At 49.6% G+C, this 27,142-nt stretch overlaps 2 protein-coding genes across 7 annotated transcripts; one reads left to right on the forward strand and one right to left on the reverse strand.

Moving 5' to 3' along the window:
• Positions 1 to 513: 513 nt before the first annotated feature.
• Positions 514 to 19,106, reverse strand: L2HGDH (L-2-hydroxyglutarate dehydrogenase). 3 transcript variants are annotated; one of them, XM_077324112.1, is made up of 10 exons: positions 18,963 to 19,106; positions 15,236 to 15,351; positions 14,124 to 14,275; positions 12,663 to 12,794; positions 11,164 to 11,326; positions 9,472 to 9,506; positions 7,674 to 7,841; positions 6,121 to 6,278; positions 3,619 to 3,750; positions 514 to 1,753 (listed from the first exon to the last, which is right to left on the reverse strand). In XM_077324112.1, the coding sequence occupies exons 1-10, from the start codon at positions 19,022 to 19,024 to the stop codon at positions 1,558 to 1,560; spliced, it is 1,314 nt and encodes a 437-aa protein (XP_077180227.1). In that variant the 5' UTR covers positions 19,025 to 19,106; the 3' UTR covers positions 514 to 1,557. The 3 variants fall into 3 exon arrangements, with proteins under 3 accessions (XP_077180227.1, XP_077180229.1, XP_077180230.1); XM_077324114.1 differs by lacking the exon at positions 18,963 to 19,106 and adding an exon at positions 17,410 to 17,528; XM_077324115.1 differs by lacking the exons at positions 15,236 to 15,351; positions 18,963 to 19,106 and having other exon boundaries at positions 14,119 to 14,275.
• On the forward strand, positions 18,638 to 27,142 carry DMAC2L (distal membrane arm assembly component 2 like). Of its 4 annotated transcripts, none has more exons than XM_077324119.1 (5): positions 18,638 to 18,662; positions 21,022 to 21,173; positions 23,416 to 23,624; positions 25,292 to 25,463; positions 26,965 to 27,142. In XM_077324119.1, exons 2-5 carry the CDS (start codon positions 21,067 to 21,069, stop codon positions 27,080 to 27,082), a joined length of 606 nt encoding a protein of 201 aa, XP_077180234.1. In that variant the 5' UTR covers positions 18,638 to 18,662; positions 21,022 to 21,066; the 3' UTR covers positions 27,083 to 27,142. The 4 variants fall into 4 exon arrangements, with proteins under 4 accessions (XP_077180234.1, XP_077180236.1, XP_077180233.1 ...); XM_077324121.1 differs by lacking the exon at positions 18,638 to 18,662 and adding an exon at positions 18,998 to 19,135 and having other exon boundaries at positions 25,269 to 25,463; XM_077324118.1 differs by lacking the exon at positions 18,638 to 18,662 and adding an exon at positions 18,998 to 19,135.

The following is a 27,142-nucleotide window of genomic DNA, read 5'->3' on the forward strand; positions in this document are numbered from 1 at the left end:
GGCAAGGAGGCTCACTTGACCCCAGGCCATCAATCTCTTGCTAGCAGAATCCTAATTCTCATCCATTTAGAAATTAGCTTTGTTCTGGCTTGGGCAGCTCCTCTTTTGTAATCCACACACACACACACACACACGACAGCCAACACTCTCTGCATCCTATTCATTCTTGTTCTTCACCCTCAGTTCTGACCCGAGAAAGGCGGGAGGTAGAACTACCCTACATAAATAATCAAATTCCTTTCTAGCCTGCCAGTTTTCAGCACCACAACAGAGTTATTAAAATTATAAATCTAAGCCATTCCCATTTTCTGGATCCAGGGAGATCTCATTTGCCAATCAATTCTCCCGCCTTGGGACCGCAAGAAAAAGTGGGATGCCAGCCCAAGAAGCCCAGTTTCTGCACGTGCCAAGATGGAGATGGGGAAAGTACTGGCTGAGCAATGCCATCGTATCGCACGCAGTGTCGTCAAAATAGTCTGTTGAAGACAAGAATGACAGGATCCCACACAGTAATCCAGTAAAGAAAACTTTATAATAATTCATCTTTGTATTTGTACAGACGTTTATACCTCCCGCTATTGCACTCAAAATGTTCTGGGTGAATCTGCCTTGAATAATTAGTCCTTGCAGATTTCGGTCCAGCCAGCCTCCCACTTCCTCACGGTGTTGCGTTTTACAAAAGCACCCTGCGTTGACATTCAATACTCATTTAGTCAGAAATCTCTACGCAGTTGGAACATCTACAGAAGGAAGATTACACACATGTGCATATTTAGCCGCACAATTAAATCAAAACTGTTCATTCCTTAGCCAGTGTAGTCTGGAGATCACTTGATTTTGCAGCAACAAAAATTCCCTCCGCAGTAACTTGGCATTCACCTTATTCGCCAGGACAGACCATAATTTTGGCTTTAAAAAGTGAGCTCTTCCTCAGCTCCCAGCAAGAGATTTCCCAGGAGAGATTCCCTGAGGTCGGAGAGAGCAGTCTCCTGTGCTCCAGGAAGGGCAGCTGGGCTGGCGTCATGAAAAACAGGTGCCCAGGCATTGTTCCTGTTCCTGCCGTGTGGCCTGGCACAGACCGAGCAGAACCAAACTGAGATGAATATGCCCTACACAGAGAGTCTCCCCCTGTGGAAGCAGCATGTCCCTGTTCTGTCTTCAGGGGATTTAGAGGGAGGGGAGGAAGGTAGATGATGTAGTTACAGTTCAAAAGGAGGGCCTCAAAGTACCAGGGAAATAGAAACTTGCTGCCCTCCCTTTACAAACTGCATCCATTAAAAAGAACTTGAATCCATTAAAAAGAGGGACTACGGGAGATCTGTCTTTGCTGCTAAACTCACAGGGCATGCATAGGCCTGGCTGTCCCGCTTTAATGCTTCAGAACCCTGGGGTGATTGTGGCTTCCGCCAGGCCCACTGTTAAGCCAGGGCCCAGTCCGTTCCCAGCTGCTTCTCCCGAAACAAGCAGCTTTCCCTCTCGCATCTTGGACTCCGTCACTCAACTCACAGCGTCTGAGCACCAACAGGGCAGAACGGCCGAGCAGCTCTGGGGCTCCCCTCACAGTTCAAATCTCCTCTCGACCTCGTCAGCGATCATGTTGGCAATGGCCAAGGAGGAGGTAGCCGCTGGTGAGGGGGCATTCCTGACGTGGAGAACTCGGCCGCCGATATCCCCCGTGCCACCGTCAAACACAAAGTCGTCTACCAAGTTCCCGTCGCTGTCTAAGGCTTGTGCTCTGACGCCAGATGGGCCCCTGTGCAAACAAAGGAGAAGGCAGGCATTCAGAAAGGTAACGGGGAGGGAATTTCTCTCTCTAGCAGGCCAGATCCAGGTTAGCCGCAGAAGGGGTCTGCAACGGAACAGCCACATTTGTGTCCAGCAGCACCTGACGAATCGTCTTTATGTTTGTAGCCTGCCCTTCCTAGGTACCTCAGGGTGGGAAACAACATGGTTCAAAACAGTCATCAATCACATAATAGAAATCAGGAAGCATTACAGCAGACCCCAATCCATTTGAACTGGGAGGTCTTGGGAGGGTAGCTCCCGATGGCCTACGTGGGCCTCACTTGCAGGCCTGATGGAAGAGCTCTGTCTTGCAGGCCCTGGGGAAGCAGCAAAGGTCTGGCAGGGCCTGATCCCTTTTATCAGAGCGTTCCGCCAGGCCAGGGCCAAGGTAAAAATGGCCCTGGTTGAAATCAGACTCACCTCTTTGGGCCAGGGATCCTGGGCAAGGTTGAGTACTCCCGTAGATATACCCTCCATCAGGGGTAGTCAAACTGCGGCCCTCCAGATGTCCATGGACTACAATTCCCAGGAGCCCCTGCCAGCGAATGCTGGCAGGGGGCTCCTGGGAATTGTAGTCCATGGACATCTGGAGGGCCGCAGTTTGACTACCCCTGCCCTCCATCCTTCACCACTGAATTCTCTGGAACCCTAATTTCTGGGGGGGTCTATGGCAGCAGCTAGTGACAGATTTTATTTTCCTGGGCTCCAAGATCACTGCAGATGGGGACTGCAGCAAAGAAATTAAAAGATGCTTGCTCCTGGGGAGGAAAGCTATGGCAAATCTAGACAGCATCCTAAAAAGCAGAGACATCACCCTGCCAACAAAAGTGCGTTTAGTCAAGGCTATGGTATTCCCAGTTGCAATGTATGGCTGCGAAAGTTGGACCATAAGGAAGGCCGAGCGTCAAAGAATTGAGGCTTTTGAACTCTGGTGCTGGAGAAGACTCTTGCGAGTCCCTTGGCCTGTAAGGCGAACAAACCGGTCAGTCCTAGAGGAGATCAGCCCTGACTGCTCTTTAGAAGGCCAGATCCTGAAGATGAAACTCAAATACTTTGGCCACCTCATGAGAAGGAAGGACTCCCTGGAGAAGAGCCTAATGCTGGGAGCGATCGAGGGCAGAAGAAGAAGGGGACGACAGAGAATGAGGTGGCTGGATGGAGTCCCTGAAGCAGTCGGTGCAAACTTAAATGGACTCCAGGGAATGGTAGAGGACAGGAAGGCCTGGAGGATCATTGTCCATGGGGGCGCAATGGGTCGGACACGACTTCGCACATAACAACAATGGCAGCAGCAAGGAGAAAACTGAGGCGCCCCTCCTCTTGGTCATGTGATCATTTGGGCGGGAAGACACCAGTAGGAGGGGCACTCCTAGTCTATTAGAAAGCTTGGATTCACAACGATTCACAAAGTTATCTAGAAAATTTATTATAGCTTATTGAAGCTAGAATCCTGCATTGTTTATGGGACACATTAATACTTCTGCCTTTCTCCGGTTGCGTTCTTAGAATCCGGGTTGGATCTGCAATCCAAATCCCATTGCGCTGTTTTCTGAACGGCCCATCCTTTCGATGTCATTGACTCAACCCGTAGAGTCCACCTTGAGTCCCAGATTCTTGCTCAAGGTGGGTGGCCTTGCTCGTCTATCTGTAGCAGCAGAAAAGAGCAAGAGTCCAGCAGCACCTTCAAGACTAACAATATTTGTGCTGGGGGAGGAGCTTTGGTGAGTCCATAACGCAAATAAATAAACAAACTGAGTGTAGGGGGATCAGCTGAAGACCCACCTCAATATTTCTGCATGTTTTTAAAACCCGAGAGATTTCTGGTTGCCTTACCTGAGTATATCATTGATGGTAACTTCGGGTATGAATTTCTGGAGCTCCTTCACTTGAGCATTAAGGAAACACGCTCTGTACATTTCCCCCATCCCATAAGATAAGTTCCTGCACACCAGTTTCCACAAACCGCTGGAAGGGAAAAAGGAAAGTAAAAAGGGTTGTGACAGATCTCCTTGTTGTCATGCGTGTTACGCACCCCGTTCCACACACGGCCTGGGCTTCACAGGGCCTCCTCTTCTCAACAGATACGCCAGGCATCACGGGTACTTCTAAGCAAGCAAGGAATTAATAGTCCTTTGGGAAACTGGGAAATGATATCGTCCCTTTTCCTTTCTATACAGTCTACTATTACTGCAGGCAGTTTCTCTATGGCAGTGGGTCTCAAACTTCATAGAATCATAGAACCATAGAGTTGGAAGGGGCCAGACAGGCCATCTAGTCCAACCCCCTGCTCAACGCAGGATCAGCCCTAAGCATCCTAAAGCATCCCAGAAAAGTGTGTGTCCAACCTTTGCTTGAAGACTGCCAGTGAGGGGGAGCTCACCACCTCCTTAGGCAGCCTATTCCACTGCTGAACTACTCTGACGGTGAAAATGTTTTTCCTGATATCTAGCCTATATCGTTGTACTTGAAGTTTAAACCCATTACTGCGTGTCCTCTCCTCTGCAGCCAGCAGAAACAGCATCCTGCCCTCCTCCAAGTGACAACCTTTCAAATACTTAAAGAGGGCTATCATGTCCCCTCTCAACCTCCTTTTCTCCAGGCTGAACATTCCCAAGTCCCTCAACCTATCTTCATAGGGCTTGGTCACAACTTCCTAATGCCACAACCCCTTTGGGTTGCTGAGGCCGCCACCATTACCGCAGTGGTGCGGTGGCCGCCTCGGTGACCCCAGGAAAAGGGCTGATCGACCCCCAAGGGGGTCTCGACCTCCAGGTTGAGAACCGCTACTCTAGGGCCCACAGCAGGCTAAGTGCAACTGGAGAGCCGAGACATGGCCTGGTCCCTGCACAAAACTGCACGTTATCTCAGAATCACACGTTAGTGGAGGAACATGGGCAGAGCAGAAGCAGAGGCAGGCAGCTGGGGAACTTAATACCACCCGTCTGCCAGTTCTCTCTTCTCTCTGTCCAACTCCCTCCCACCGGGGTTTCCCGACTGCCCTGGAAGGGTTTCCCCGATTGGCTGGAAGTTTATTAATTATATACAAAACTTAAAATGTATTGGGTGATATGACCATATATGGGTATGTTGACCAGCCCCCCCCCATGACAAATGATTGGGGGGGGGGTTGGAAAGGGGAAGGGTCCTGGTCATAATGCAAAGGTGAAAGCCAAACTAGAGGGGAGAACTTGAAAAGGGGGAACTGGAAATCTGAAGTTGATGCCTACCCTTCAGGCTCAGGTTGTTATTATTATTATATTTATTTCGCGCCACTTCCAGAACCGGCTCGTGCCGGGTACATTGTCCATCGTAAAACCCCCATAAAACCCCATTAAAATACTCTAGGAGATGAAAAATATCATACATAGAACAGACAACCCCCCCAAAACACGGTGGTATAACTCAACTCCTGTCTCCCCCCCCCAAAAAAAAATAAGTAGTGGGGAAAAGGGGGCACAGTTGACATGAGTCCATCACTCAACACCACTCACCCCTAACATTGCTTAACAGAGTGTGAAAGCCCCACCTCCAACCCCCGTGATACAACCTGTCAGGATCAGTGCCTCACTGGAAGTCTTCAAGCAAAGGTTGGATACACACTTTTCTTGGATGCTTTAGGATGCTTAGGGCTAATCCTGCGTTGAGCAGGGGGTTGGACTAGATGGCCTGCATGGCCCCTTCCAACTCTATGATTCTATGATTCTATGATTCTATGTTCCTGCCATGAGTTGACATGGGTTTCTCCATGTTTGTTTGCTTTGCCTTTTGCCTTTCTTTTCCTGAGGCCGCTTTGTAACCCAGGGCCCATATATTATGCTTGCATGCCTGAAATCGAAACTGTTTTGTTGCATCCTGCTATCTCAGGGAGCTGTGAATTATTTGTCTTTTGAACCTGCCGGCTGGGTCTGCCTTTTGTAACCATAACATCTTATCTTGTCCGGAGACGACCAAGGACATGTGAGAAGTAACACTATGGTTTATGGCACCTGGTGCCCCCTCTCCCCCTTCCCTGGGAACTTTCAAGTTTTGGGTGGGAGAACACTACTGAAAAGGGGAGGCAAATGTGGTCTCGGGCAGATTTGACTTTCTTAGCTTAGGTGTATGAAGTAACTTCTCAATAAACGCTTTCTTTATTAAAGAAGCTTGTTGTGAGTTCTTGCAACGCTTGACACAACCCACCAGGGGCCAATCTATAAGAGAAGCTGGTTTCATCCACCACTGATGAACACTGATCTTCCTAGATCCAGAATAAACACTGTGAGCTCAGAGGACAGAGGGGAGGTGGGAAGCTGAACTCTCCTCCTGAACCCGCAAATGAACACAGGCAGGCGTTACCTGTAAGCAGCGGCATCCACGAAATCTCGGAGGCTGAAGTCGTAAAAGCTGTACCCCTCTCGCTTGAAGGCCAGCACAGCATTAGGCCCCAGCCAAACGCTGCCATCCATCCTCGGGGTGAAATGAAGGCCCAGGAAGGGGAAGCGGGGATCAGGCACCTACCAGCACAAGAAATCAAGCGCATCTTTATTTCACGGGGTGAGGGAACAGTCGATACACATGTGCTGTGACCTTGTTATAATGTAGTCATAGAATCATAGAGTTGGAAGGGACCTCCAGGATCATCTAACCCAGGGGTAGTCAAACTGCGGCCCTCCAGATGTCCATGGACTACAATTCCCAAGAGCCCCTGCCAGCATTCGCTGGCAGGGGCTCCTGGGAATTGTAGTCCATGGACATCTGGAGGGCCGCAGTTTGACTACCCCTCATCTAGTCCAACCTCCTGCAGAATTCAGGAAATTCCTCGCGCATAAACTCACAATCAGCGCACCAACATGGCAAAAGAAAACCAGGGATCTCTCTGTGCCAGATGAACATGATCTGTACTGAGCTTCTATCCTAAGGACTTATTTATAGAATGCCTTTCTTCCTCTGGGGCTCCCAAAGAGGTTCACCCTGTTCGCCTCTCCTCCATTTCATCTTCACAACTGCCCTGTGAGGGAGGTTACACTAAGAGGGTGTGACTGGCTCAAGGTCACCCAGCAAGCTTCCACGGCTGGAGTAGGGACTCGAACCCAGATCTCTCAGATACTTTTATCCACTCTACCATACTGGCTCTCATATCTATACCAACTGGCTTTATCCAGCTGCACTGTCATAACCTTTTTCATGAAAAATGTTGGCCTGTGAGTAGACATCACACAAGGGTATCACAAAGAAGGAACTCAGGAGGCACAAGGTGTATTCTAATCAGCATGAGAAATTCTATCTTCCTGTTCAGTCCTATGGGAAACATCGTTCTGAGCTTGTGAATGAACTCAAGGTCAGGCATCTCCCACTGAACTCTTCTCTTGAAGCTTCTCAGCTTGAGAACTGCCATTCTTAGAAGAAGAGTTGGTTCTTATATGCCGTTTTTCTCTACCCAAAGGAGTCTCAAAGCAGCTTCCGATCGCCTTCCCTTTCCTCTCCCCACAACAGACAGCCTGTGAGGGAGGGGAGGCTGAGAGAGCCCCAACATTTCTCAAGAAGAAGAGTTGGTTCTTATAGGCCACTTTTCTCTACCTGAAGGAGTCTCAAAGCAGCTTATATTTGCCTTCCCTTTCCTCTCCCCACAACAGACACCCTGTGGGGTGGGTGAGGCTGAGAGAGCCCTGATATCACTGCCCGGTCAGAACAGCTTTCTCACTGCCGTGATGAGCCCAAGGTCACCCAGCTGGTTGCATGTGGGGGAGCACAGAATCGAACCTGGCATGCCAGATTAGAAGTCCGCACTCCTCACCACTACACCAAACTGGCTCTCAGGTCAGCAACTGAAATCCCCGGAAGACTAAAAACGCAGGGGTTTTTGCACGCTGGGTTTTTAAAGCGTGGGAAGCAGCGAGCGAGCAGCCTACCGGATAAATGTTTCCTCGGACCAAGTAGCTCTTCTCTGGCTTGAGCACCAGGTAGTCGCCGCGGAAAGGCACGATGCGAGGCTCCGGGCTGCAGCCGCTGATCTGCGAGAGGCGGTCCGAGTGGAGCCCTGCGCAGGACACAAGGTGCCTGCAGTGGATTTCCTTGCCCTGCCGCAAAACAAGAGGCACGGATTCAGCGGACGGATGCAGCGCCGCCTCAAGCACCGGCACAACTACAGAAATAGGTAGCCCCTGAGCTGCCTCCTCTGGCCCAATATCTTCCTCCTGCAAAGCAATGCCAAGGGAGCTGGCTCTTCAGCACCACGGAGAGCTCTCAAGGTGTCTCAAGCCTAGACCCAGGCAGGACTATCCTTCACCGGCACCCCGGAATATTACAAAGCATATATGGCAGGAGGCCAGAGCAAGGAGTGTACAGCAGGGGGTCCCCAGCCGTTGTGAGTCTGGGGCCACCTCCAGAAGTCCAATATAGCATGGTGGGCACAAGGACAAAGTGGCTACCACCTAAAACGGCGGCTCTCAAGCGATGGCTGCCACAGCTTCCCTTCAGCCGCACGGGGAAGAGCCTTGTGCTTCGGCAGCAGCTGCTGCTGAAGCAACACTTTAAAAAACTGCAACCAGCCAATCAAGTTTCCAGCAGCCCATCTGTGGCCCTTCCTGGGCAGGAGCCCCACCCACTTTCTAAAAACACTCGGTGGTCACCAGGAAAGGTGTTGGTGGGCACCGTGTTGGGGACCCCGGTATAGAGGGACAGGTCTCCTTCCCAGAGCTGTGTCCTTCAGTGTCACTGGAAGCCTGGTCATCAGGCCCCTTCAGGTTCCTACTCAGAAGAGCCTCTGCTTGGCATGCAAAAGGTCCCGGGTTCAATCCCTAGCAGCATCTCCAGCTGAAAGGACTGTTTAGTGGGTGATGCACAAGCCCTCTGCCCAAGGCTCTGGAGAGCACCTGCCAGCCTGAGCAGACAATGCTGATTCCAGGGGACCTGATTCCATGTCAGGCAGCCTCCTGTGTGCTCTGCTTGTTTCACATCCAGCCAATGGGAGCTTCTCACCCAACAAACAACATTAAAACAGCAGCCCACATTAATTAATGTAAAAATAAATTATGAAATAATAAGTGTGGTTTAAGCATATTAAAATGAATTGAAAACAATTTGTGGAAATTATTCCGAACTGTAGCACGCCTGAGTATATTTTATTGCTTGATTTAAAACAATCTTTCTACCTTGTGGCACTCCAGGTCATTTATCCTGCACTGTGGTGTCCGCTCATCTCTTTCAACACAATTTAACAAAGGCAGAGGTACCTGAAGAAGTCTGCATGCACACTGATTTCTATATATTATGGGATTCATATTCCATGTTATCTTTGGGAACTCAAGGCAGATGAAAATTGAGACCCAAGGTGCCCCTGGACTCAAACTTGGTCCGGCTGCTTCAGACCCACATGGCCGCCCTCCAAAATCTAAGAATTTAACTATTTAATGGCAGTCATTGAAGCACCACAGCTTCAGAGTCCCTCTCTGTGCATTACCGGAATGATCTGTTAGTTCCATATCAGACTGCAGACTACAAGATCCCTTCTACCTTGCAAGAACAGACATATCAATAAGAATTTGTGCTTTGCTTTTTGTTTGGCTTCCATAACCTCCATAACAAGGGGATCTGTTGATTACTGTTAATTTCACAAAACACTGAATGTTTAGCAATGTACAAATATTCTACCATATATCTCGGGGAGCGGAAGAGGGGGGAGATCTAAAAGATATTGCTTGGTCTTACCTTGGAACTTCTAATAACAATGGGATACTTCATTCCTGCCGACAAGAAGAGAAAATTACGTGTCTGTTATGAAACAGTCATCGTCACTGGTGCAAGGACCCTGTGATGCTAGCCATACAGATGAGAAAGAATCACAGAGAAGGGTCCACCCAGACCATCTAGTCCACCCCCTGCTCAACAAAGGATCAGCCTCAAGCATCCAGGAGAAGGATCTGTCCAACCGCTGCTTGAAGACGGCCAGTGAGGGGGAGCTCCCCACCTCCTTAGGCAGCCTCTTTCACTGCTGAACTAGACTCCTAGAATCCTAGAGTGGGAAGGAGACACACAGGCCATCTAGTCCAACCTCTGCTCAGTGCAGGATCAGCCTCCAGCATCCAGGAGAAGGATCTGTCCAGCCACTGCTCCAAGACGGCCAGTGAGGGGGAGCTCCCCACATCCTTAGGCAGCCCTTTTCACTGCTGAACTAGACTCCTAGAATCCTAGAGTGGGAAGGGGCCAACCAGGCCATCTAGTCCCACCCCCTGCTCAGGGCAGGATCAGCCTCAAGCATCCAGGAGAAGGATCTGTCCAGCCACTAGTGAGGAGGAGATCAATATCTCTGTCCTGGGAGACACGGAGAATTGTCTGGAGGGGATTGGGGGAATAAGTGCATGTTGCTCAGGCCAAAGGCTGGCCCCAGGTTCAATCTAAATAATCATGGAAGCTACACGAGCAACCCATATTTGAAAATGTGAAGCTGCCTTTACATTGATCCAGATCCTTAGCCAAAGTAGCTGTCCAATGACTGAGGCACTGAAATGGTTTTCCCTGCAGCCTCTGTGTGAGATCCTTCAAACCGGAGATGCCAGGCACTGAAACGGGGCCCTCTCAAGAGCCAGCATCACCATTGCGGTTAAAGAATGATGGACTCTTTATCTGGAGAACTGGGTTTGATTCCCCCCCCCCCACAGGCTGCTCACGGTTCTCTAAGAGCTGTTCTTGCAGGGCAGTTCTCTGATAGTTTTCCCAGCGCCACCTACTATGCAATCTTCGGCAAAAAGCCATTTTAGTAAGTTAATAAATTGCCTACAAATGACAGTCAAGGATGGTCTCCAATTGTTTTTGCTAATATTCTTCTAAAAAATTGACACTACATCTAGAATCCTAGAATCATAGAGTTGGAAGGGACCTCCTGGGCCATCTAGTCTGACCCCCTGCAATATGCAGGACACCCACAACCCTCTTGCTCATCCACTGTCACCTGCCACTCCCCTGAGCCTTCACAGAATCAGCCTCTCCAGCCTCTGTTTAAAAATCTCCAAAATGGAGAACCCACCACCTCCCGAGGAAGCCTGTTCCACTGAGAAGTCGCTCTAACTGTCAGGAACTTCTTCCGCAGGTTTAGACGGAATTTCTTTTGCATTAATGTCATCCCATTGGTTCTGGCCCGTCCCTCCGGGGCAAGAGAGAACAACTCTGCTCCATCCTCTACATGGCACCCTTTTAAATACTTGAAGTTGGCTATCAGAACCCCTCTCAGTCGTATCTTCTCTAGGCTAAACAGACCAAGCTCCCCCAACCGTTCCTCCTACGTCTTGGTCTCTCTGTGCCAGTGTGTGTCGCTCTGGTTAGGCTCACCACCCTGTGCCAGAATCCCACGGGCTAAAAAAGGGACCCCAAAGTTAGGTGAAGTGCCAGGGGAAAAGCACTCACCTTCTTGGCTGCCTGCAGGACTTTCTTTTGTCATCTTCATGTCTGCCACTTCAAAGTCAGTCAAGACTGTCCCCCCGGCTGCTTGGAAGTCTTCCGCGTAAGACAGGGCCACCTGCTTGTAGTTCACAATGCCCGTGTACGGTGAGTCCAAGGCCATCAAACCCTGAAAAGGTGGGAGCATGCAACATAAAGGAGACATTCTTCTAGGAATCTGTGTATTTTATCTGGTTCATGGGAAATGTAGAACACATTATATTACTTAGAAAATTCATCATCTACTTCAGATGACCAGGTGTAGTCAATCTGCAGCCTTCCAGATGTCCATGGACTACAATTCCCATGAGCCCCTGCCAGCATTGTAGTCCATGGACATCTGGAGGGCCGCAGTTTGACTACCCCTGACTTAGACAGACAGATTACATAGCCAAATTTCAAACAATTCATCTCCAGCTCCTTTTTTTTCTTTCCTTACTTTATCCTCGCAATAACCCTGATAGGTAGCAGGACAAAGTTTGAGTCTGAGGACACCTTCGAGACTAACAAAGGGATCATTTGGGCATGAAACTGGGATCACTGTCGGTGGGCAGGTAGTTGTGAGTTCCTGCATTGTGCAGGGGGTTGGACTAGATGACCCTTTGGGAACTTTCCAACACTATGATTCTAGGATTCTATGATTTATTGTGGATATAAGCTTTTGAGTGCATGCATCCCTTCTTCAGATAGGTTCAGAAGCAGGGATGCACATGAAAGCTTATCCCCAGAATTAAATGTTGTGGGTCTTCAAGGTGCCCCTGGATCCAAACTCTCTACTGTTGCTTGAGACCAACACGGTGACCCCACCAAATCTACCTTGTGAAGAAGAAGAAGAAGAAGAAGAAGAAGAAGAAGAAGAAGAGTTGGTTCTTATATGCTGCTTTTCCCTACCCGAAGGAGGCTCAAAGCGGCTCACAGTCGCCTTCCCTTTCCTCTCCTCACAACAGACACCCTGTGAGGGAGGGGAGGCTGAGAGAGCCCTGAGATTACTGGAGAAGAAGAGTTGGTTTTTATATGCCGCTTTTCCCTACCCGAAGGAGGCTCAAAGCGGCTTACAGTCACCTTCCCTTTCCTCTCCCCACAACAGACACCCTGTGGGGTGGGTGAGGCTGAGAGAGCCCTGATATTCCTGCTCGGTCAGAACAGTTTTATCAGTGTTGTGGCGAGCCCAAGGTCACCCAGCTGGCTGCATGTGGGGGAGCACAGAATCGAACCCGGCATGCCAGATTAGAAGTCCGCACTCCTAACCACCACACCAAACTGGCTCTCTTCATTCAGGTGAGGCTGAATGGGTGGCTGGCCCGGGGCCTCTCAGTGAGCTTCATAGCAAGGCAAGAACTGAACTCAAGTCTCCTGAATTCTGGCCCAGCACTATTAAGCACTACACCATGCTACCTTTGTCTCCAAGAAGATATAATAATATAAATATAATAATATAAATCTATAAGGGCAGGAAGGCTGCTTACCCGGCAGTAGGGCTCCTTTGCTTGTATTTCTTTGGCAGTGATGAGTTTCAAGCCCCGGACGTTATTCTGTAGCCCTCTCTCGTGCAATGCCTTGAGCCTCGGGATTTCTTCATGCTTGACAGCAACGATGAGCTGCAGCGGGCACAAGACAAGCAGGCTGACCACGTGGCAGGAATGCCGCCGAACGGCTCCCATTCAGAGCTTCAGAACACACATGACAATGCTCAGGAAGGCAGGACAACGGGCATCAGGAGCCAAGGACAGCATTATTATTATTATTATTATTATTATTATTATTATTATTATTATTATTATTATCATTATCATTATCATTATTATTATTATTACTACTACTATTACTATTATTATTATTATTATTATTATTATTATTATTATTATTGTTGTTGTTGTTGTTGTTATTATTATTATTATTATTATTATTATTATTATTATTATTATTATTATTATTATTATTATAATATTTATAGCCCGCCACTGAAAAGGTCTGACCTAGGCTGAAGGTTTGGGGTATTTTTCAGAGGAGAAATTTTCAAACAAGGCTCCCTCAGGACAACCACGCAAAAACTTCAGTTAATCCTGAGCTTCAGATGCATCTCCTGAGGAGGACCGATTTAAGTGGGATGTTGACAAGGCAGATGTACCTTCTTCGCATCATCTTCAAGTATTTAAAACGGTGTCGTGTAGAGGATGGAGCAGAGTTGTTCTCTCTTGCCCCGGAGGGACGGACCAGAACCAAAGGGATGAAATTAATTCAAAATAAATTCCATCTAAACCTCCGGAAGAAGTTCCTGGCAGTTAGAGCGGTTTCTCAGTGGAACAGGCTTCCTTGGAAGGTGGTGGGTTCTCCCTCTTTGGAGGTTTTTAAACAGAGGCTGGAGAGCCATCTGATGTGGAGGCTGGTTCTGGGAAGGTTCAAGGGGGTTGCAGGTGACAGTGGAAGAGCGAGAGGGTTGGGAGTGTCCTGAATTGTACAGAGGGTTGGACTAGATGACCCAGGAGGTCCCTTCCAACTCTATTATTCTATGATTCAGAAGGAGGCTAGTTTACACAAGAACATCAGAAGAGCCCTGATGGAACAGACAAGTCGTTGATCTAGTCCAGCATCCTGTCTCTCACAGGGGCCAACCAGTTCCTCTGGAGGACCAGCAGCAGGACAGAGAGGCCCAGACCTTCTAATTAAGAGCCTTGCTGGATCGGGCCAGTGGTTCATCTAGTCCAGCATCCTGTCTCGCACAGCAGCCATAGGGCACGGAGGCCCAGGCCTTCCCCTGTTGCTGCCTCCTGGCTCTGGGATTCAGAAGCTGATTACCTCTGAATGTGGAGGGGCTGGGAGTACAAATGCTGAAACATGAGCTTCCTTGTCCTGCCAGGATCCTATGAAAATCTACCATAACGGAACTGTCCTCAAATGAAAAGCCAAAGGGGAAGCACCTACCATACCTTGCCGCACTGCTTATATGCGATTTCCTTTTTGTCACAGTACTGGTAGCAAAGAGCAGCGCCTTCCACACACAGCTTTGCTTTTAAGGATCCCGGCGTGTAGTAAATCCCACTGTGAATGACCCCACTGTTGTGTCCGCTTTGATGGCAAGCTGAATGGGAGATGCATTGGAAACAGTTAGATATCTGTCTGGCTGGTACATTTTAATCCTATCCTTGGTATTCCTTGGAGGTCTCTCATCTCAATACCCTACTTATTTTATGAGATCCAACGAGATCTGAGCTATCCAGATCAAGGCTATACCAGCTTTAAAGGTAAAGGTATCCCCTGTGCAAGCACCGAGTCATGTCTGACCCTTGGGGTGACGCCCTCTAGCATTTTCATGGCAGACTCAATACGGGGTGGTTTGCCAGTGCCTTCCCCAGTCATTACCGTTTACCCCCCAGCAAGCTGGGTACTCATTTTACCGACCTCGGAAGGATGGAAGGCTGAGTCAACCTTGAGCCGGCTGCTGGGATTGAACTCCCAGCCTCCTGGGCAGAGCTTTCAGACTGCATGTCTGCTGCCTTACCACTGCGCCACAAGAGGCTCTACGAAGCTTTACGAAGTATCAAAAAAGCTGAAGGTAGCCAAAAACTACAGGGAATGCCAGGCAAAAAAGATCTTAAAACTCCAGGGAAGAGCAGGGTATAAATTTCTTTTTAAATGTCAAGGTCCTGTGTTATGAGTTTGCCACGTAATGCTTTTTGAGGCCTCGACAGGATCTTGACACAAACCACGATAAAAGATAATTACTGACTGACTGAATTTATGATCCACTTTCCACACTGAGCCACACTTAGGTGTGGACTACATAACTAAATCAATCCTCAATTGCAATCCTACGTCAGGACAGAATCAGGAGTCATAGTTTGAAGCGGATTTGCAAAGCAGGGTCTGACATGATTTGAAGCCAACCAGATATGAAAGTGGAAAAATAGCTGTAGTCTAAACCCGGTTTGCTGACACACTGGGAACGTAATTCATAACCTATGCAAACCACAGTTTAAGTTGAGTTAAACAAACGCAAGTTACTTTGATACAGACAAGGAAACAAATAAGAGTTTCATACCCAGTTCCTCCTCCTTTTCCAGCACTCCGAAAACGAGGGAGGGATGCCTCAGAATCAGCTCCCGGGCCGACGCCAGCCCCACAATCCCGCCGCCAATCACAGCTACATCCAAGGTGCTGCCGAAAATGGGTTTGAAAAGAACACTCTCAAGCCGTGTACTCCCCCCTTTATCAAAAACTGACCTCAGCGATTAGCTACTTGAAAAAAATCTGAATTATTTACACACACTCTCCTGTTATTCTTTACATATTATTTATGCATGTTCTACTCAAGGAATAAATTAATAAGGAAAGGGTATACCTGGAGAGACTGGGCTATTTTGGAAATAAAAATGCAAATTGCTAAATAATAAAATGAAGGCCAGAAAGAGATTGTCACATTGATAAACTCCTCTGTGTGTAGTTCCGTTCCTCCCTGCATGAGTGGCGGTAGCCAGGTACATCTGCGCCCTCGGTTCACACTCTCCCTATTAGTGTGTGTTTCATGGGATTGTTCGGTTGGGTGTGTATTTTCTGCCGCAGCATCTTTTCTGTTTTTTCCTTTTCAGGATTTTCTATTGTATTTAAGGGATTTTTTATGCCTGTTTTAAGGGGTGTTATGGGGGTTGTAGCCCAACATTGTAACCCGCCTCGAGCTCTCGGGGAGAGGCGGGCAATAAATTCAAATATAAATAAATAAATATATATATAAACTACCATCCTTCACACTATACTCCGTGTTCTGGGCAAGGGGCAGATACCCAACCCACCACATTACAGCGGTCATGCATCTGACTTCCCTGTTTTGAACCCAGCGCTCCAGGCTAATGACTCCAAAAGCCCTCCTGAATTTTGTTGCCTTAATAACCTTTGCTAACTAGAGCAAGGCTATGGTTCAGTGCTCCAGACACAGAAATTCTCTAGGTCAGAACACCAAGCTTTCAGAAAGCAATTGGGGCCACTGCAAGGAACGGCTTGTTGTTTCCCTCCTTCAAATGAAAGGGTCTTCTTCCATTGGAGGATGGGGAGGACTAGTTAGCAACTCGGCTTTCCTTCCTGTGTAGCTCCGTTCCTCCTTCAGGATCTTCCTCTTCCCAGGTATGAGGAAGGAGGTATTCTGTTTGGCTCCACCTCCAGAGGCAGCCATCTTGGGGTGCTGCTCACCAGCCCCTCTTAACATTCCAAAGTCACCGTCAGCCTCAAAAAGACCGAGAACTCCTGCTCTACAGCAGTCCGAAGCATCGCAAATTCTGCCACCAGAGACCCTGGACAGCCAGCATCATCATCATCATCTTTATAATTATTATATTCGATTTATTTCCCGCCATTCCCTACAGGCTCGTGGTGGGTAACAATAGTCTTAAAATCCCCCATTAAACCCCCGTTAAAAGACTATAAAAATACCCAACATGGCGGAAAATACCAGTCTCCCCTACCCGAACAAGGGCATTGGGGGATGGAGGGTGATGATGACTACTTCAAACCCCCCAGGGGAGCAATGTGTCAATAAAATCAGTCAATAAAAAAGAATGAGCTAAAGGGACCAACTTTCTGTTGCATAAATAACAGTTTTCATGAGATGTGTTTTTAAACCTGAGGGCCAAGTTTCATGCTTGCAGCGCAATGAGGTGCCAGAGCCCCATGGAGGTCAAACAGACTGCACCACTTCCAACTGCAGGTGTGTGCCTGCCTTTGGGGAAATCTCTCTGTGTTAAAAGTCTCTGAAACTAGGAAGAGTTGATTCTTATATGCCGCTTTTCTCTACCCGAAGGAGGCTCAAAGTGGCTTCTAATTGCCTTCCCTTTCCTCTCCCCACAACAGACACCCTGTGAGGTGGGTGAGGCTGAGAGAGCCCTGGGATTCCTGCTCTGTCAGAACAGCTTTATCAGGGTTGTGGCAAGCCTAAGGTCACCCAGCTGGCTCATTTGGGGAAGGAGCAGGGAATTAAACCTGGTTTGCCAAATTAGAATGTCGATTTCTAATTTGGCAATTTCTAATCTGGTGAGCCAGTTTGATTCCCTGCTCCTCCCCCACATGCAGCCAGTTGGGTGACCACTACACCAAGCTGCATCTAGAAACTAGAAAGCAAGCCAAGAGGGGGTAGACACTCCCCCTGCAAAGCTCGTTTTATGAATTGCAAAGCATTATAAAAACGAGGTGTTTAACCACCTGCAGTCCAAAGCGGTCCCATCTCACCTCATTGTCCTGCATGCTCAGCTTCCATACCTGAGTCAGATGCATTCAAAGGACCTGGGGGTTGTGGTTCTGATCTAGACATCCCCCAGTTCAGATCTCACGATCTCGCTAGGTGAGATCTGTATAAAGTGACCACTTTACAGAGCCTCTGCTCAGGGGCGAGGCCGCCCTTTGAACCCTAAAAGAACAACATAAAACTTTTATGGAGCTGCAAGTGCCACAGTCTCTTCCAGGTCCCGCCGACAGCGCAACACGCTGATATTCCACAGGTGCAGCTCCTCCTGCCAGCGAAAAATAATTGTTCTGGTTGACACGTTTGTTATATCTGTTATACGATTGTTATATTTGTTACAATGTTCTAGAGCAGGGGTAGTCAACCTGTGGCGCTCCAGATGTCCATGGACTACAATTCCCATGAGCCCCTGCCAGCAAATGCAGCCAGGGGTTCATGGGAAATGTAGTCCATGGACATCTGGAGGACCACAGGTTGACTACCCCTGCTCTAGAGCCCTATGGAAGGGTGGTATAAAAATCTAAATCAGGGGTAGTCAACCTGTGGCGCTCCAGATGTCCATGGACTACAATTCCCATGAGCCCCTGCCAGCAAATGCAGCCAGGGGTTCATGGGAAATGTAGTCCATGGACATCTGGAGGACCACAGGTTGACTACCCCTGCTCTAGAGCCCTATGGAAGGGTGGTATAAAAATCTAAATCAGGGGTAGTCAACCTGTGGCGCTCCAGATGTCCATGGACTACAATTCCCATGAGCCCCTGCCAGCAAATGCAGCCAGGGGTTCATGGGAAATGTAGTCCATGGACATCTGGAGGACCACAGGTTGACTACCCCTGCTCTAGAGCCCTATGGAAGGGTGGTATAAAAATCTAAATCAGGGGTAGTCAACCTGTGGCGCTCCAGATGTCCATGGACTACAATTCCCATGAGCCCCTGCCAGCAAATGCAGCCAGGGGTTCATGGGAAATGTAGTCCATGGACATCTGGAGGACCACAGGTTGACTACCCCTGCTCTAGAGCCCTATGGAAGGGTGGTATAAAAATCTTAAATCAGGGGTAGTCAAACTGCGGCCCTCCAGATGTCCATGGACTACAATTCCCAGGAGCCAGCATTCGCTGGCAGGGGCTCCTGGGAATTGTAGTCCATGGACATCTAGAGGGCCGCAGTTTGACTACCCCTGATAAACAAACAAAGAGGCCAGGTCGCACAGCTGGCGAAAGACGGTTGCCAGCCTCCAGGTGGGGGCTGGAGATCCGGAATCCCAACAGGTCTCCGGTCTCCCTAAAGCCACCTGCTCCAAAAAGCGAATCCAGTGGGATCCTCCCCTGCTCCCCCCCCCAGCCCCCAGGGGCATCTCCCGCTTTTCCCGCCTCCCCCACCCCCCAGCCAGGCGCTCGGAGCCCCGCGAGGAAGGCCCGCCCAGGCCAATATAGACACACAGAAGACTGCCCCGGTTGGACTCCCGCCTGTCGGGCCTAGCGTCCTTCCCTGCGTCGCCGGCGCCGCCGAGGGGGGCAGGAAGGCGGCGTGTGCCTCACCTGCGAGCGGCGCTGCTGAGGGGCCTCCTCCCGAGGGCCGCCCGCGCCCACCGCAGCCCCATGGCCCACGCCGACGCCGCCCACGCCGCTCCTCCTCCTGCCCGGGCCGGGCGGAGCCTCCACGACGGGCCGAGGAGGAGGAGGAGGAGGAGGAGGCCGGCGCCGGCGCTGCGGTGAGGTCCCCTCAGGCCGCCCCACGACTAGGCCGCCGCCGCCGCCGCCCCCTCAGCAGCAGGACGAGGAGGAAGGGCCGACCCCCGCGCTGGGGACGGGGGAAAGGGCGGCTCTGTCTGGATGCCAGCCTCCCGGGCGGACCGGGGCATCCCCCGGCCTGGCCGCCCCTCCCTCAGGCTCCCGGCGGGAGGACATGGCCGCCGCCGCCGCCATCTTGGTCCCTGCCCCCCTGAACTGGCGCCTTTCGGGCCGCATCCCGGCCAAGGGGGGTTTTTTGCAGTTCTGGGGGGTCTTAATGTGAGGACTGAGGGCAGGAACAGGCAGGAGGTTTTCCCCTCCTTTCCTCAAAGCAGCTTGGCTCATTTCCCCCAGCGGGATGGGCTCCAGGGGGTCGCCGTGTTGGCCTGAAGTCGCCCAACGAACATGGGGCCCAATGGCCACCTTGCAGGCCAGCAGTGATTGAAGGGAAGCCCACGCCTTGACTACATGTTTGTCGGTCAGAAAGGTGCTGTTGGACCCCAGTTTGTGTTTAGTTTCTTCTACCTCAGGGGTCGTCAACCTGTGGTCCTCCAGATGTCCATGGACTACAATTCCCAGGAGCCCCTGCCAGCGAATGCTGGCAGGGGCTCATGGGAATTGTAGTCCATGGACATCTGGAGGGCCACAGGTTGCCGACCCCTGTTCTACCTGACCGAACCTGAAAAGTTCCACCCGGCCTGCAAAGGGGAGCTCCTCTGCCAGGCATTTGGTTGAGGTCGACCTGCCAACGCTGGCAGGGGCATCCTGGGAATTGTAGTCCATGGACATCTGGAGGGACGCAGTTTGACTACCCCTGAGTCGCTTCCAATTGGCTCTCTAGTTCCCCCCCCCATCCTACTATGACCGCTACCAATTTGCCTAAGCCACTGGGTCCCAGTAAGAGTTGAGCTGAAACTCTTTCGCAGTTCAGTCGTTCTCTAATGTCATTGTTATCATGTTCATGTTATTATTGTTATAATGTTATTGTTGTTATCACCTATTGCTACCATATACGATGTTACCTGTATCTTTTTCTTGTTTCCTGTAAACCACCCTGAGCTTTAGGGGTGGGCGGTATGTTCTCCAGGACACCCAAGGTTACGGATGGGTTTGTAATACAGAAGCACGAAGACTGCTTTGCCGCTTTATATTTTCAAACTCAGACAGATTTTGAGTGGTTGGGCAGAAGGGATTGTGTCTGAGCTTAGCTCTTGTGGCCCTTTCTTGCACACCCAGGAAAATGGCAATCGTCGGGAAGCAAATTTTTTCCAGGTCAAACTGGCCAGGGATTCTGTTTTTTTTGGGGGGGGGGAATCATCTGTGCATGGAATTGGGGTCACTGTGGGTAGTCAGGTAGTTGTGACTTTCCTGCATTCTGCAGGGGGTTGGGCTAGATCAGGGGTAGTCAAACTGCAGCCCTCCAGATGTCCGTGGACTACAATTCCCAGGAGCCCCTGCCAGCGAATGCTGGCAGGGTCTCCTGGGAATTGTAGTCCACGGACATCTGGAGGGCCGCAGTTTGACTACCCCTGGGCTAGATGACTCTGAAGGTCCCTTCCAATTCTATGATTGCCTTTCCCCGGGACGTTTATCTTCTCATAATGGGACCAAAGCCTGCATTTTGTCATTTAACTTTTAGGGAGAGTTCAGGCTGGATTTGATCCAGGACCCTCTAATTTGTCTTTTTGGCATACTACAATATCATACTTTCCTCCAACACCACTTTTCAAACTAATCCACTTTCATCCTGTCATCTTTCTTTGCTGTTCAACTTCCACACCCATACATAGCAATGGCATGGTAGGTGTACGCTTGTTTTTAAATTCCAGAACCTGTCGGTAATTGTTTGGTATTATTCCTTTTGCAGGACCAGGGATGAAGAAGCAGATAGCTGAGGCTCCACAGCTGCCATATGATGCTGTTTGAACGTTTGACCCGCCAGGCATGCAGAGTCCCAAAGCTGCCCTCTTGTGAGACTTACAGGCACTTCTGGGGATGGCTGAATGCGATTTTTAACAAGTAAGGGCCGGGAATAAATCAAAGCATTTCCCCAAAGAATGCTGTGGGCATTTGTGCTACAAATTGGAACTAGCTTCCATTGTAGCTCTTCCTCCACCACCCCAGAGTTGTCATTCCACCAGAGTTTCTTCTTTGGGGCTTTCTGTCCGTTTTGTAGGACTGTCATCCCTGCTTTGGTTGGGCGTTCCGTCAGCAAAGCTGGATTGCAATTGGTTTAAAAATTATTGGGCCCGTGTTAAGGGGCTGCAGCCCAGTGATATCTCAGAGGTTCAGAGTATCTGCCCGGCATGCAGAATGTCCCAAGTTCAATCCTTGGTACTTCCAGTTAAAAGGAGCAGGTGATAGGTAATGTGAAAGTCCTTGGAGTGCTGCTGCCAGACTGAGTAGACAATACTGATCCCAATGGACCAGGGGTCTGATTCAGGACAAGGCAGATTCACATGCCCCCCAGTTGTCCCACTGACACAGAAAAGAACTATTTTAAAACAGAATGCACAACCCATGGATCCACAAGGAACTGTGAGGAAGGAAAGCAATTTGATAACCCCATGCCATCTCCTGGCCTTCCCCCTACCTATTCTATAAATTACATGAGCAGGCTGATTTCCCCCTCCCCCACACCCCGATAACGGACTCTCAGGTGCTGTTGACATTCCTGCATCTCTTGCAGCATATTCCTCAGGCTGAGCTTCTACTGGTTAATTTACGAAGTTCAACAGTGCCTGAGGGTGGTGGGGTAGTCATGGCGGTTTTACTACTTCCATAATTGGGGAGGGGGGCAGTCATTTTACTGTGGGGCTGAGTTTCAGGTGGGTCTGAAGCAGCAGAACGAAGTTTGAGCCCAGGGGCACCTTGAAGATCAACAAACATTTATTCAAGGTGTATATTCAAGGCATAAGGTTCAAGCTCACAAAAGCTTAAATACCTTGAATAAAAGTTTGTTGGTCTTAAAAGGTGCCGCCGGACTCTTATTTTGTGGGGCTTAATGATATTCCAGCCATTCTAGACGTGAGAAGGTGAAAAGGAGCAAAGAATTGCCCGTTCCCTTTGCTAATAAAAACAATCTAATTCGCAGTTGGTTTGCACTGGCCAGGTTGAAATAGAACCACTGATGATGCCTGGCAGTGTCAGGTGCACATAGGGTTGCCAACCTCCAGGGGGAGGCTAGAGATCTCCCAGAATGATCAGACATCTCCAGAAAATTGAGATCAGTTTCCCTTGAGGAAATGGCTGCTTAGGAAGATGGACTCTGTGATGTTGCAGTCTGCTGAGGTCCCTCCCCTCTACAGACACTGCCTTCTCTAGGCTCCACCTCCAGATTCCCAAAACAATCTATCAAGTAAGAATAAAAACATAACATAGCATGAATAACAACACTGACATATCCCTGGGGAGATCAAATTGTTCATTCATGGAAGGGAGGGGGACCAGCTGATGTTCTGAGTTGGTCAGTCTCAAGCCTGGTGGAGGAGCTCCCAGGAGCTCTGATCTAGACATCCCCCAGTTCAGATCTCATGATCTCACTAGATGAGATCTGTGTAAAGTGACCACTTTACAGGGCTCCTGCTCAGGGGTGGGGTCGCCCTTTGAACCCTAAAAGCACAACATAAAACTTTTATGGAGCTGCAAGTGCCACAGTCTCTTCCAGGTCCCGCCGACAGCGCAACAAGCTGATATTCCACAGGTGCAGCTCTTCCTGCCAGTGAAAAATAATTGTTCTAGTTGACATGTTTGTTATATTTGTTATACGATTGGTATATTTCTTACAATGTTCTAGAGTCCTATGGAAGGGTGGTATAAAAATCTAAATCAGGGGTAGTCCAACTGCGGCCCTCCAGATGTCCATGGACTACAGATGTCCATGGACTACAGCTCCCTTTTGCCGGCCCTGCGGAACTGTGGAAGTTCAGACAGGGCCCTGATCTCCTCAGGGAGCTCGTTCTACCAGGTGGGGGCCAGGACTGAGAAAGCTCTGGCCTTTGTTGAGGTCCAGCATGCTTCTTTGGAGCCAAGGATCCTCAGCCAGTTGGAGGTGGCAGAGTGGGGCGGGGAGAGGCATGGCAGGGCAGGATGAAACGGAAAAGGACCGTTCTTGCCTAATTGTGAAGCTCTTAGAGGTTAAACCCAAAAACACTACAGAAAGAAATTGAGATTAGAGGTATTTGTATCTCTGATTCCGTAAAGTGCTTGGAGGGTTTGTCTACCTCAAGAGAACTTACCAGCTGGGCCTCCTTGTTGGCAGGGTAGACCATGAACGGATCCAGGCCGTTGGCCCAGACAGGGCAGCTTCGGAATGGCTCCTGCGCTGCGGGGCGCACGTGCGTTTCCAGGGCCTCGATAAATGGCAGCAAGATTACAATAGGCTACCCACAGGACCACTAGGGAGGTACAAGATACAAGCCATTGATGCCACGGAATCTTGCATCATGCATATGGGGTTCGATTATCTGGGTAAGTAGTGAAATTTCAATTTTGATCTTTAAATTGGTGCTCTGTATAGGCTAATGTAAGAGCCTCTTGTGGCGCAGAGTGGTAAGGCAGCAAACATACAATCTGAAAGCTCTGCCCATGAGGCTGGGAGTTCGATCCCAGCTGCCGGCTCAAGGTTGACTCAGCCTTCCATCCTTCCGAGGTCGGTAAAATGAGTACCCAGCTTGCTGGGGGGTAAAACGGTAATGATTGGGGAAGGCACTGGCAAACCACCCCGTATTGAGTGCCATGAAAACGCTGGAGGGCGTCACCCCAAGGGTCAGACATGACCCGGTGCTTGCACAGGGGATACCTCTACCTTTACCTTATAGGCTAATGTTTCCTGCCTTCACATGTCCAAATTAAGCTCTAAAAGAGGCTCTCATGATTGAGAAGGTATCTGGTAACCATCTTCAAGTATTTAAAAGGCTGCCATGTGGAGAATGGAGCCGAGTTGTTCTCTCTTGCCCCAGAGGGACAGACCAGAACCAACAGGATGAAATTAATTCAAAAGAAATTCTGTCTCAACCTCCGGAATTTGTTCCTGACAGTTAGAGCGGTTCCTCAGTGGAACAGGCTTCCTCGGGAGGTGGTGGGTTCTCCATCTTTGGAGATTTTTAGACAGAGGCTGGAGAGCCATTTGACAGAGAGGCTGATTCTGTGAAGGCTCAAGGGGGTGGCAGGTGACAGTGGATGAGCGAGAGGGTTGGGAGTGTCCTGCATAGTGCAGGGGGTTGGACTAGATGAACCAGGAGATCCTTTCCAACTCTTTGATTCTTTGATTCCCCACAGCCCAGGCTGAGTTCCCTGTGCTGCTCACAGCCTTTTCCAGGATGTGCTGCCATGAGCAGTAAGAGAGAAAGGCATGGAGGTGTCAACAGCAGTGGGTCCTGGGCACAGCCCCACGTGAGGGCCTGCTGACACTGGCCCTATGGCCAAACACTTTAATGTAAAAGTTTTAATGTAAAATATTGTTGGATTATTGTTAATGTTATTCTTGACTATATGTTAGCTCGTTCCATGTATCCCGCCCCCTCCCCCAATGTTATATGTAAACAACCCTGAGCTGTATGGAAGGGCGGCATAAAAATATAATGAAATTAATTAATTAAGCTTGAAGTTGTAATGTGCAGCAGGGGAGGGACATGAAAAACAATGTTCTGACAACGTGCAAAACCTTTTATTCTTTCCCCCAATTGGATGAAATATGCACTACCCAAACTCTTTCCTTCGGCTTTCGTACAGGTATCAGCTTTATTTATTTCAGGAACTTTCCGGGCTACCCCCTGGGCTACCCCCTGCAAGAGAACTGTATCACTGAGGTTGTGAGTGTCCTGCATCATGCAGGGGGTTGGACTAGATGACCCATGAGGTCCCTTCCTACGCTATGATTCTGCGATTCTATGATCATCTTTATGGCCTTTGGCTCTGTTTACAAGGATTGGCCCTTATTATGAAGAAAGCAGAAAGTTTTTTGTGTCAATAGCACTCTGAACAGTTCTTTTGGTTTTATTTTGTTAGGCCATTTGTTTGTAATAATTTATTGCGAATGTAACCCAAATGTATTGCATCCTTTGTCCGTGTACATTGGGCTAACTGCCTTTGCTCTGTCCATTTTGCCCATAGCATTTCCTTCTGCTGTGTTGCAGATGGCCTGGAGCAGGTGGAGGAGATCAAGTTTTGCAAGTGTGTGTACCTCCAGGACGAGTGCCTGCGGCGGCTCAGCGAGATGCAGAACTTGCAGAGGAGCCTGCGGCGCCTGTGGGTCATTTCCTGTGGGGACCTCACGGATACAGGCATCCTCGCCCTCCATAAGCTCAGGTAGGCAAAGCGAATCCGCGGGCTGGACATGCAGAATCCTTGCCCCAGGGTTCACTGCCACCAGCACCACATGATGACTACACCGATGACACTGCTGAATGGAAGTCTCATTTGTGAGATGTCATTTCAATGGGTTTTAGTGTTAATTCGTTTATAGGATTGTTATTTTTATTGATGCTATACTGCCCTGAGCCACTATGAAAAGGCAGTATATCCTTATCCATGGTTCCTCTATAGATTGTGAAACATTCTGGGGGGGTGGGACGTGTCCAGCTGTCCAAGTTGGAATACGGCCAATCAGGGTTGGTCCTGCCCCTGCAGCTCCCACCCTCCGTCCCTGAACTCTAGCCTATTTGCTCTCAGGCGGCTCAGTGCCTGGAGCCAACAGCAGGTAAGGAGAGAGGCCCTGGGCAAAGGGTCGTGGTGGAGGGCCTGCTAACAAGGGCCTCCCGGCCTGCTGACTGCCTGCTAAGGAGCTCTGTCCCAGGCCTGCTAACGAGCTGGCCAGCCCCCGCCTGCCTGCGAGCTGCAGCCCAAAGCCACCTTACGCTGCCTGGCTGTGGGCCAGCGGAGTGGACCCTTTCAAAGCCTGTTCTTAGGAACGGGCTTTGAAGGTAGTACATTAAATAATAACGAACAGGAGGTAGCTAGAGTTAAGATGATGGTTTTAATGCATTTAAAATTTTAATATATGGTTTTAATTGATGTGAATTTAAATGGATGTAAGCCACCTCGAGACCATTCAGAGAGGGTGGTATAGACGGACACAAACACACAAACATTATTTAATTTACTAGGCCAAAAACCCGGTGCGCCCAGGGATGCAATGGACGCTAATGGCAGGAGCCTACAGCAGCTGCTCTGTTGCCCTACCTGGATGAGCCGTTGGCAACAGTCCCAGCAGCCAGCAGGCGGCCGGAGCAGCGGCCAGTGCCCAAGTGATCCTCCACATATACACCAAAAATCTCTAGACTTCAGCCTGGCCTGAAGGAAATTCACCTCCCATCCCACAGTGGCGATCAGCAATTCCCTGGCTATACAAGGAACGGCCACAAGACAACAACACTGGCACATCCCTTCCTGCCCACCCACTCACCATCTTCCCAAGTTCATAAAATCAACATCTGTATCAGATGACTATCTAGCCCAGCGGTGGTCAAACTATGGCCCTCCAGATGTCCATGGACTACAATTCCCATGAGCTGGCAGGGGCTCATGGGAATTGTAGTGCATGGACATCTGGAGGGCCGCAGTTTGACCACCCCTGATCTAGCCTCTGCTTAAAAACTCCCCAAGAAGGCGAACCCACCACCTCCCGAGGAAGCCCGTTCCACTGAGGAACGGCCCTAATTGTCAGGAGGCTGATTGTAATGATCTTAGAATGTGATGTTGCCATGTCCGTTTTAAATTGTTTTCTGCCTTCATCGCTGCTGGAAGTTCAGAAAGGCAGGATCCAAAATCTGAACCAACTGTGCTTACCCTCCCTTCCCATTCTGTGCAGCAATCTGGAGTATTTGTTCCTGAAGGACCTGCCCGGGATCAGACAGAAGGAAGCCACCGTAGAGATCCTGAGGAAATCTTTGCCCTCCTTGGTGTTGGAATCCGACTTGGGATCATGAGCAATCGCACGCTAAGTCCCTTGGTTGTGATGGTCGAAAATAAAGCACCGCCTGGCATCA

Source organism: Paroedura picta, chromosome 2, assembly GCF_049243985.1.
Source record: "Paroedura picta isolate Pp20150507F chromosome 2, Ppicta_v3.0, whole genome shotgun sequence".
In the NCBI taxonomy this organism is placed as follows: Eukaryota; Metazoa; Chordata; class Lepidosauria; order Squamata; family Gekkonidae; genus Paroedura; species Paroedura picta.